General features: G+C 38.0%; 1 protein-coding gene across 1 annotated transcript; it reads left to right on the top strand.

Annotated features, from left to right (window-relative positions):
- Positions 1–10,614: 10,614 nt before the first annotated feature.
- On the top strand, positions 10,615–11,699 carry LOC107086887 (somatostatin-1B-like). Its single transcript, XM_015378125.1, has 2 exons — positions 10,615–10,888; positions 11,114–11,699. The coding sequence occupies exons 1-2, from the start codon at positions 10,784–10,786 to the stop codon at positions 11,339–11,341; spliced, it is 333 nt and encodes a 110-aa protein (XP_015233611.1). The 5' UTR covers positions 10,615–10,783; the 3' UTR covers positions 11,342–11,699.
- Positions 11,700–11,962: the final 263 nt, after the last annotated feature.

Raw genomic sequence — 11,962 nt, 5'->3', positions numbered from 1 at the left:
GAAAAAAAAAACTATAGCATCCTACGCTGAAGCCGTAGGGCCAGTGTTTGGAAAATCTTAGAGAATTACCAGTTTGAGATAAATAGAAACTTGATGCATAGCTTTGATTGTCATAAACAAACCTTTTGATTGGGAGTTAGAATGCCACGGAAAGAAAGGTTTGTAATGAAGGCTCAGAATACAAGAAATTAAAATCTTTTAAGAATAAATTCATTATGTACTTAAATCTTGCAGAATGAGGTATTTAACCTTGATTGGATGGTTGGGTTTGTTGTAAACCAGTACTGCTATTCCACCATGCTGATGATCTCCCATGTGGAAATATTTACCTGTTGAGACGTGATCTTTGTTGAGCCAAGGAGTTGTATATGAATAATGAATTTGTTTTTATAAGATATATGAACTGTAATAAATTAGTAACATAATCTTAACTTTGTAGTTTTTATTGTTTCCTATTGATTGATTAACTTTATTGATCTCACATTGGAGAAATTTACTCACAGTGGATCTGAACGTAAAAAATTCATCTGTTGCACCATGGTGTTTTCTACATGCAGGCGGATCTAAAATAAGTACCACGAAAAATTATTTTACTAATTCAGCTCAAAAAATGAAAAATTGTATCTATGACTCATGCTCTTTTAAAAGATATTAATGGCAAGTTGAATGGAAGGAAAAATTGTATGCTGCCTATTTACAGGCCATCTACTAATCAGAAAATATGTTACAAGCACTGTAGTTTAACAAGGGAGGAAAAAAAGACTTGAACAGTAAAAAGATTTTTTTTTTTTTAAATAAAAGGAAACGTTTGCTGAAGGGCATTCGAAATAAAGGTCTAAGAGGTCCTATTTTTTGGTAAGAAAGCATTGGCACAGTCTCATCTTAAGTAAACAAACAGTTGTGCTTCTGTTTGTTTACTTAAGAACACAACACTTTATGGCCTCTTTCTCTCTGAAATTAGCAGTTTAACGCAGGTTTTTCAAACACGGGTCAACCGTCTAACAATCTGCATTAGGCTCACTTCCCATTGTGGAAAAAAAAAACATGGCTAATGATGTCACCAGTGCGACAGACTGGAAGGTAAACAATGGAGAGCAATATGTGAGGAAGCCAGGACGTAGTCTGTGTTATTAGTTATTTTGCTCCTTTATCTGTCTGAATCCCTCTCACCAGTGCTGCACCATGTTTATCGAATGTAAACAGTTATTTTGGCTTGTTGGATCAGACATGATTGGCGCAGTGTGTTGATGTCTGTACGTTTCCGTCTATCGGATCACGTAAATTAGCTGTTCCCACTGCTTGCTGATTGAAGCTGTGCCATTTGAATGCGATTTTAACCCGGGTCGCTTGCCAAACGTGTGACACTAGTCAGTAGGGCTGGGTAAAAAAAAAAAAAATCGATTTTGAATAGATTCCTATACATTTTTGCAAAATCGATGTCTAGGGAATGAGATCGTTTAGTTTTATAGTGACGTGCGTTACGTTCACATTCAAATGAGCAGGAAAGATGCACTCAAGATGACTTCAAGCCAGATGTAGGTTGACTGAAGACATCAACAAATGGGGGCTGACCAGCAAACACCCTGTAGTTGTTACAGACAACACTGCACATATGGTTTGTACAGTGGAGATAATGCAGCTCATGCATGTCTGCTGTGTCATGCCTGCTTGCTCAAGTGAGGCTTCACTTTTTCACTTTTCACAAAGTTTGATCTTTTGAGACATTTTTGTTCACATCTCAAATTTAAACTGCCCAATTTGCAAGTTTGCACTTTCTGTTTAATATGATAGGAAAAAATAAAATACATGAGTATTTTGAAACACAGTTGAACCACTTTCATAATTGTAAAAACAGATCGAATCGATTTAGAACTGTATGAATCAAAATTGAATCGATTCAGGACTTTGGTGAAAATACCCAGCCCTACTGGTCAGTGAGCTCTTCCTACTGCCAATACAAACTGATTATTTTCAGGTTTCAACAGGTTTTTTTGCCAGTGAGAAACGGGGTATATATGAGAGAATGGGGAAGGGCTCCGTCAGGCACTTTCAATGCAACTTTCCTGTTGTTGAGTCTCTGGTTCAAAGTTGATCGTTGATCTGGTTTTAAAGTTGAGTTGATCCTCTCGGGGTCCCCAGATTTTGCCTGCCCTGACTATTGGTACCGAGCTCCCCTGAAGGCCCCCAAGGGTGCTTAACGTCTTTTTAAGGTTCCACAGTAACTGGTGACCCTCTGTTCTGCTTACAAACTTTATAGAAATACTCATTTAATTTTGGAGCAGAGCTTCAGACCTGCTCACACTGCCATAAATACCATTCTTTGATTTAATGACTATCATCTCACCTCTGCCTGATGCCACATTTATGTATTCAAAACAAGCACTGAATGCCCATATCACATCTTTATTGTACTTTTAAATACTTTTTTTTGTTTTTAAGAAAATGTGAACAAAGAGGCAGTGCAAGAGCTGGTGAACCCCTTGTTTGGATGTAAACCCACTAAAGGGGCAGTTTTATGTGAAGTACAGGTGAAGGAGTATTAATAACTCTTTGTTTACGGAGAAAACAAAAAAACACAATAGTGAAGCTGCCAACTAGAAGAGAGTTTACCTCTGTGTTCATGGTCTTTCCAGAGGAAGCTTCAGTCCCAAAAGTATCTATAGCAAAATCCTACATACCTTTGATAATTTTATTCTATCTATTCTATCATCTATCTGTTGGTGTAGCAAAAAACAGGCATTCTCATGAGATGGTTTGAACCTAATCAAATGAATAAAATAAAAGACTACCCTGATCATTTTTTTTTTCTATTAACAAGAGGATCTGATCTGATTGTAATTCAACCCTCACCCATCACTATTTTAAAAGAACCCAAAAGTTGACCATATGCAAGTTTCCCTTTTAGAAATAAGTTATTCAAATTAACCTTTAATATAATATGGGATAAATGCAGCTGTATGTATCCTTAGATTGTGTTGCTATGGGTTATGTTGCAGTATCATCTAAATATGTGCTGGATATTAAGCAACCAGTAGATGGCGCCTTAGAATCTGCTGAAAATAAATCTGGTGCAGCTTCTGTGATGGTTAAAGAAATACAATAATGTAATAAAATCTACATTATAATAAGCTTCCTATCCTGACATGTTTTGACTCTCAGTGGTCCCTGGGCTACATTAAATCCCTATTTCTTTGTTTTTGTGATGACAGGTGTCACTGTTACACAGTTGCTGCTCAGTTACATCAACTTCACTGACTTTGGTGGAAAATGTCAGCCTTCACTAGTTTTTCTATTAAAATGTGACCATGCTAAAAAAAAAAAATACATTAGTGTCGTGCTTTTTTTTTTTTTCATAAGCTGCTTCTATTGTTTCCTTCTCAGATAAACAATCACAGAAGCAGGTAGTTGTGTGCTGATTCTCCACACAGCTATCTCCAAATATGACTTTAGAATTAGTATTTTATTAGATGCTTTTATATAAAAGATGTTTACGGAAATGTAAGAGCGCTCCATTTGTTTTATATAACTCTTCCTAAAGAATCTACGTAGATGGACTTTTGTGGAATCCATCGGATAATAGAACATAAGGAGGAACTTATTGCTCTGCAGCAATCCTCTACAGACTGTTGTTGAGTAGATAAGGCACACAAAGCTCATATTGCAAAAAATAGAGGCATCAATCCCATTAATGCTATCTGCGAGCACCTGTAGCCATCATCTTCCTGACGTCTTCTTACTGTTTGAAGTATTTTCCAAGCTAAACTGCAAATTTCCTAAAGGTAGAGAGTCTTTGTTGGTTCTTCAAACACAGTGAATTGTCAATACTGTAACCGTTTCAATATGTCAGGTAATCTTCGGACAGGGCTGCAGGGAGGGTTCAGATCAGAGGAAAATACAACCTAAAAACTGTTTGGAAAGCTTGACCAACCCTTCTGAATATTTCCAATAAGGTACTCCAGCAACTCCTGCAAAACAGTAGTCATTCTTCTTTTTTTTTTCCTTTTTAAAAAAAAGAAAGTTTCTGAGATAGATGCTTGTATTAAGGTAAGATATATCCTCAGATTATAACACAAAGGCTGTTTAATCAGTTTTACTATGCATGTCAAAATATGTCAAAAATAAATTTTAAAGTTACCAGTTAGCTTTCTCAACAAACATATGTCAAGAAAATGGGATTAAGTGAAAAATTCTGGCCCTTTAAAGAAAACAAGCTCATATTCAAGGACAAATATCATTCTCCTACAATAATATTTGTATTTTGAGACCAATATTTTAGTTATGTTTACTGCATAAAAAAAATTAGATCAACCATCCATGTGTCCATCTTCAGCTTTAACCTTTAAATCATCATGTATTGTCTTGTCAAGCCAAATAAAAATAACATTACAACACAGTCTAACTTTTGTCTGTCCATTATGTCTTGTGAAAAAATGAAAAAAAAATCTAATAGGCATCTTCATTCATATTTGAGGTCAAATGTAAAAATGTCCAAAAATGGTAAAGAAAAAACAAAAGTAGGGCTGCTCAGTGAAGCAGTGGGTAACACTACTGCCTTGCAGCAAGAAGGTTCTCGGTTCGATTCCTGGCCCAGGGTCTTTCTGCACGGAGTTTGCATGTTCTCCCTGAGTATGCATGGGTTCTCTCCAGGTACTCTGTCCACAGTCTCAAAACATGACTGTAGGTTAATTGGCTTCTCTAAAGTCCCCTTAGGTGTGAGTGTGTGCATGAATGGTTGTTGCCCTGCAATGGACTGGCGACCTGTCCCGGGTATACCCTGCCTCTCGCCCATTGACAGCTGGAAATAGACACCAGTACCCCTCATGACCCCACTTGGGATTAAGTGAGTTAGAAGATGGATGGATGGAAAAACAAAAGTAGCCATCCTGACAGGGTTCATGCTGTTTTTAGAGAAAAAGGCTTCATGTATTCAGGATTAACTGACAGAAGGATTAAAAAATATATGTATGCATTATTTATTATAGTAATATAATTTCAAAATTGGTGGGTTTGGCTTATTATTTTAGCCCATGACATGGCATTTATTTGGTCCTTTAAGAAAAAATTGGCCTTTTGCAAAATAGTTAGCAAAAAATTTTTCTATCTATGCTCAGCAATCAAACTTTGAACCAAAAGGGAGGTAATTAGGTCTATATAAATACAAACAGTACTTGATATATAGGTATCTTAGAGGGGTTTTTGGAAAAATCTAATTCTTCTTTGTAAATAACATATCCATCAGTCTACATAGAGATTTGTCTTTCAGCTTTTAAATTTCAGAATAAACCTGTAAAAGGGCAAATCTAGAAAATGGTGGATCATTGACAGAACATTCTCATTCAAGTTACAGATTATTATTCTCAACTTACTATTTAGTAGCTTCAGTGTAAATATTAGCCAGTGTACCAGTAAGCGGGGGACAAGTCCACTGGGACAAAGTTTAGGGATCTGAACATTTTTGCAAGATTTTACAATTCTGAACATTGTTCATTTTATATTTGAATGCTTTTAATGGCATCAGTATGAGCATTTATTGCTTGCAAAGCCATCCCAAAACTAAAAGATAAACCTTATTCTCACAAGTTAGGGAATTTGTTTAAGCAGCAATGCGTCACTGCAATAAATCTTGGAGAAATGTAGTAAACGCTGTTTATTCCCCTGAAATGGTTCCACATTTGTCCTGCAAATGTATATGTGCATTGAGCAACAGAGTTGAGTTTTTGTGCTGCACCACTGAAAACATTGCCATATTCTCTATGCAATTACTTGACAGCTTTATGTAGAGGAAGGTTAATGATGTTGGGAAGCGTCTACTTTATTGGAAAATAAATATTTGATTCATTGAAAGAGTTCTCAAAGCAGGGAGATATTAAGATGAGATTCTGCAATAAGAGCAATTCTACATGTCAGTGCAAGTCCTTGCACAGAAAACTGAAGGTAACATCTGACATTTTTTCTTGCTTTGCTGGTACTGAGAGAAAGCAATACCTGCAACAGCAGAGGAGCTACTTCAGAGTAGAAGCTCCTCTGTCCTCCCCATATTACCTGTATAATTGGACCCTGCTTAAACTCCTTAAACAGCCACGATCCTAACTCAACTATGATCATGAGAACCGTGAACAAAAATCCTGGTAATACACAGAGGAACGTGATTAATGACCTGAAGGGAGCTGGGACCAAAGTAACAAAGGTTACCATCAGTGACATTATACTGAGAGGGACCCAAACCCTGCAGTGCCAGCCTCGTGGCCTGCCCAGTCTCCAGACCTCAACCCCTTTGTAAATGTTTGGAGGGAGTGTTGTCCAGTGACAGACCCAAACCATCACCAAAGTATTTACTTAATTTTTTGTGCTATTACTTGTTTCCTCTAAAGGCTTTACCTGTCAGGATCTTTTGGGGGCTCTGGCTTACGATTTTTCTTTGTTTTATAATTGTATTCTTTACATTCCCTATTCAGTCCATTCTAGCCTTGTTAATTGTCAATTAAATAAGCCACAATCTATATGTATATTACTTTTTATCAGCTTAATTTTTTGCATTTCTACTCATTCAATATCTTACTACATAACAGTGCTGCTGACATCATATGACCTGATTTCTTTTTTGTCTTTTTTTTTATCGGGATGCTAAATCAGATCAAGGCTCGATACGAATATTTCAAACCCACAGGGTCACTTTGTCGTGCCTCTAAAGTCCCTATAATAATCCAAATAGGGCTGGCAGTTAGGGAGGAACTAGGATCAGGAAGCAATATGCCTCCTAGTACCAATGCAGTTAGCATAGAGACCTTCTGGCCTCCCAAGCTGTCATTAGGAGCAATAGGATTGCCCACAATCCTTTGCATGACAGGACTTAGTGGCACAGCAGACCTCCCAAAGTTTAGCAAATTGTAACAGATGTTTTCATCTTCATATGTTTTGAGTTTTATAATGTAGAGCTTCACCAGTTGCCCTATTTGTTTAACTCCTTTCTTGAAGTTATTTTCCAGAAGGCTGTAGTCCCAATTTGATCAGTGTCATTCATGTTCACGTCTGCCATGTAATGACATCCGTAAGGCTTTCCAGATTCAGCACAGCACTCCTTTCCTACCCTTAATAGTGTTCTTACTGTTGATCCTGCAAAAGGTTATAGGAGTTAGATTTGGATCTGTGAACAACTCCACTACTTCCTGAACATAAGACCACTACTTTCCCCCCTATCCACTGGCTGAAAACCCTGTTTAAACCCAGGAATAATCGCCTTTTAATGGCAGTGGGAACTGCTCACTGGCCCATGTCTACCCGGGTCAAAAGACTCGGCAAGCTACCCGTGGTAAAATCACCTCGGCTCTGATCGTCATGCTGTGGGAACATCAGCCCTGGGTTGACAATCTTATTAACATGTTACCATTGAGCGCAACTTATGGATGTCAACACAAACCGCCAGTCGCATCTAATCTAACAAGCCGAAACAACTCTGTTTACGTTTGATAAACATAGCACAGCACTGGTGAAAGGGATTCTGAAAGGTAAAAGAGTGAGACAATAAAGCACAGTTACTACTGTATGCCCTGGCTTCCCTACATTGTGCTCTCCATTGTTTACTTTCCTGATTTCTGTCACACTGGTGACATAATCAGTGATAACCCAACATGATGGTGCCAACAGACAAGCAGCGGAGGGGGGGCAGAGGCCATGCAGCTTGCCTGCAGAGGGAGAGACCTAGCTTTTTTTGACAATGGGGCGGGGGCAAATATGGACCGCAAGCGAGTCGACCCAAGTTTGAAAAAAACAGGGTTAACCCAGAATTTTCAGTGGCAAAAAAGGCTAATTGTCTACTGTCTTCCTCTACTGGATGAACAGATTGATCCAGGTGTGTCTGACCTCAATGACCGTGATAAAAATGGGCATACAAAACTAGATTACGGTAATCACTTCATACAGTAGTGAGGAAGTGACTAAAGCAGTTGCAGGAAACAAATGAGCTGGCTTAAGTTCAGGATGTAGCGAAGCTGTGCATAGAGCCCTTTTGAGGGGTTCGGATTGAGCCCAGGTGTGTTTTGGGGTCTGTGTCAAAGCTTGCTGCTCTTTCCACCTGTTATCCTCTAATCTGCTAATGGACAAAATGGAAATCTAATGAATAAATCTGGGTTTAGAACGGTGCTTGTTTGACTGGAATGTGGCAATTGTAAAGTTTGGTTTAGGGGGATTAGGATATGGGGTTGCTGTTTTTTTAAGAGCTTGGCTTCGCCCTTAGTTCCAGTGATAGGAACACTGAATGCTTCAGCATACCAAGACATTTTGAACAATTCCATGCTCCCAACTTTGTAGAAACAGTTTGGAACTGGCCCCTTCCTTTTCCCAGTGCAGAAAGATCTATAAGATATGGATGGCAGAGTCTGGTGTGGTAGAAATTGACTGCACAGAGTCCTGACCTAAACCTAACAGAACTAATTTGAGATGAATAAGAGTTGAGACTGAGGACTAGTCCAGTCTAGACAGGACTTGTCCAACATCAGTGTGCAACCTCACAAATGCACTTCTGGAAGAATGGTCACACATTCCCATAAACTCCTAAAGCCCTGACAGCCTTCCCAGGAAAGTTTGATCTTTTCTAGCAACAAAGGGTTAAATGACGTCATCTTGAACCCCTATGGATTAGGAATGGAGTGTCACGGAAGCTCATATGTGAGTCGAGGCAGGTGAGCGATGACTCTTGGCATTATGGTGTACTTCTTGGGTTTTCTCCGGTAGGGTTTCTTTATTTAGCCTTTTACTCATTCACATAATGATGATTAAAAACAGCAGTAGTCGACATAAAATCTAACAAACCACCCAAACAAGCTTTTTTTTGTTTCTTTCAAGCACAACCACAAACTTTACTAAAACAACTTTGTAACTTCTGTATAGCTATTCGGCTAAAACCTGGAAAATGTGTCTTAAAAGATATGATTTTTTTAGTAAATATAAGAATTTGATACAATTTGATCTCAACATCTTTAAAGATATTCTACACTGCTGCTTTGGAAAAGAACTGAGAGAAAACCACACACACTAAGTCATGGTAGGTATATGAAAGCATATGAAAATAGGTTAAACTTCATCAAAACAATATTTTAAGATTTATGAAAACTGTGTTTGCATGTTTTAATTAACAAACAGAACATTTTCAAAGATTGAAGGAAAATTGAATGCAGATGGAGGGACTTTATTTTTAATTTCTTTCCAATCATGTACAGCTAATGTTCTTCACAACCTTTAGTAAAAACAAGCTTAAAAAACATAAATCTTTATTGATTTTTGGTTAATAAATTATATTGTTCATTTGTGTATTTAAATATTATTGATCCAAATTAACATTTATTCTTTATATAAACCAACTACATACAGAATATTTTCACAATCTGTTACCAATTAAGAACTGGTTCTGTAAAGCATCAAGACTCACTTTATTTGAGGTGCACTGCGTTTAGGTCCCAGGCTTTTGGAGTGTCAGACGGTCAATTGTCATTTAAAGGTGTCAAACCGACACATGGAGGGAGAATGACTGAAATCAAACATTGCATTAAGTAAATGTCAATCTCCAGGGAAGGCTAATACAGGTCATAGTCATTTATTTATTGTAATCAACTTAAGGAGGGAAACTGTTTCAGAGAAAATGGTGAGCAAATTTAAAATGATCATTTGAAAACACGGTAAATAAGCACTAGAGCATTAACACTGATTTTAAGGGAAATCATAGGGAAATAAAAAAGTCTATATCTGCTCTTATATCTGCTCGGCATCTAAACAATTTTACTATAGCATTGTATCCCATTGATATGTGTCTTAGTTTGAGCTGTTTTAAATGACTAAAGTCAATAAAATATAAGGTATTAGTTGGTAGACACCACTCTGCAAATTTCCAACAAGTTCATTTTAATATGGCATTTTCATATGGCAGGTTAGGAAATTATCACTAGCTGCTATCTCCTTGTTTTACAAGAAAAAAAAAGTCTAACAAACATTCAAAGACTAGTGGCTGATGAATTTTACAAAAACAAGGAACTAGATAAAAATTTCATCCACAGTGAAAACCTCTGCTAAGCAAAAAACGAGAAGGCCTGGCTAACATTTCCCTTAAGCTTTGCTGCTTCAGGACCTGGATGGCTTGCTGTAATTAATATGGCCCGTTTGAAAGCATCATTTGAAAACGGCTTTTTGTATTTGCATAGACTATCCTTGTGCGATGTTAACGTTTGTTTCATCTAAAACCCAAAAGCTAGATGAAAAAACCAAACAACCCCCTTTTTTTTTTACATCCCCATACTCTCCTTTTTAACATCTCAGATGATCAGTAACTAGTAAAAGCTGGTTTCCACCTAGTGACGTCGACTGCTCTCTGCAGATGCTCACATTACAGCAAACGCCACACTTTCGCCAAAAGGTGAACTTCCAAACGTTTCCATTTGTTGCATCCTGACCTCTTCATCTCCCCTCCTCTTTTTCATGCTCATATACTGACACCCCCAACAGCATCCACACACACCCTCCGTCATACACGCACCAGCCTCTACGTCAGTTGCAGACAGGGGTGGAGGGGGGGAGATGTATAAAAGAGTGGGGGACTTTGGAGGTAGAGCAGAAGAAACATCTGAGGTTTTCAGAGCTGATGAGCAGCTGCCACCAACTGCAGCGCACTTTCTTCACCACCGCTCTGCTCCAAGAACTTCAAGCCACCAGAGCTGCTCAACCTCTCTCTCACACACACACACCATAACACACTTCTCCTGCTCCTGTTGCACTTGTCCTCCACTTCTGCCTCAACATGCAGCTCCTGGTGGTGTTAGCAGCGCTTATGGGGGTTCTGTTCAGCGTAAGAGCAGCTGCCGTGCTTCCTCTGGAGGACAGGAGCCCCATCCATGCAAACAAGGTGAGGATTTCTGTCCTAAACACATGGAAAATATCTTTTTGTCATACTTAATCTCTCTGTTTATGCTGTTTCTAATTAAAGAAATGCTATAAAAAGATTAAAGAGCTGTTTTATGGAAATAAAATGGAATAAAATGTTGGTTCTTAACAGTTAAACATAAAAATAGGAACAATGTAAATATTATTGTATCTGATTACTTTGTATTGCCTTTATTGTGCACTCCAGGAGTTGAGTAAAGAGCGTAAAGAGCTGATCCTGAAGCTGGTGTCTAGTTTGTTAGATGGAGCTCTAGACACCAACATGCTGCCAGGTGAATCAGCTCCTGAGGACTTCGAGGAGCCGTTGGAGTCCCGTCTGGAGGAGAGGGCCGTCTACAACAGGTTATCACTGCCGCAACGTGACCGCAAAGCCCCCTGTAAAAACTTCTTCTGGAAAACCTTCACCTCGTGTTAACGGAGCCTAAACTGGCCGGCTATGCCCCTCCATCCTTCCCCTCCTCTCCTTCTCCAGCTCCACATGAACTGCGGTAGATCTCAGCTGTACATGTCATCTACACCTGTGCAGCATTGATGGACTTCACTGAGACAATGTGTTTGTCTGAATAATGACTATTTCTGTACACAATGTATGTATTTATGTATTGAAACTTAATTTAGGGTTAATAAAAAACGCATGGATTATAATGTTGGACACGGTACTGGCAGTTAATTCTGCAAAAACAGGAGGTCATAATTTTCACCTGCTTCTAGAGTTCAAATACAAAGTCAGATTAAATGCAAAAAAAACAATGGCTGAATGTTTTATTTATTTAATGCACTTTTTTCATTTCTCATTTTAAAATGTTTGAAATGTAGTAATATTCAGAGATTTTTCAGTGCAGAAAGTTAACACAAAGTTAACACAATGGTAATAAATCTCATAAGGAGGACATATCAACCTGATTCTCTAAACCTCTTTTAATTTATTACATATCTAAATCAATCATGAAAACAGCATTAAATGATATTTTACAAACCCTGAAATAAAAAGAGACTCAACTCAATTTGACAGACTGATTGCTGTACTATTGTGTTA

Source organism: Cyprinodon variegatus, unplaced genomic scaffold (genome assembly GCF_000732505.1).
Source record: "Cyprinodon variegatus isolate N-32 unplaced genomic scaffold, C_variegatus-1.0 Scaffold165, whole genome shotgun sequence".
Lineage (NCBI taxonomy): Eukaryota > Metazoa > Chordata > Actinopteri > Cyprinodontiformes > Cyprinodontidae > Cyprinodon > Cyprinodon variegatus.
The sequence above is the reverse complement of the archived record's forward strand: the minus strand, read 5'-3'. Positions and strand labels throughout refer to the sequence as shown.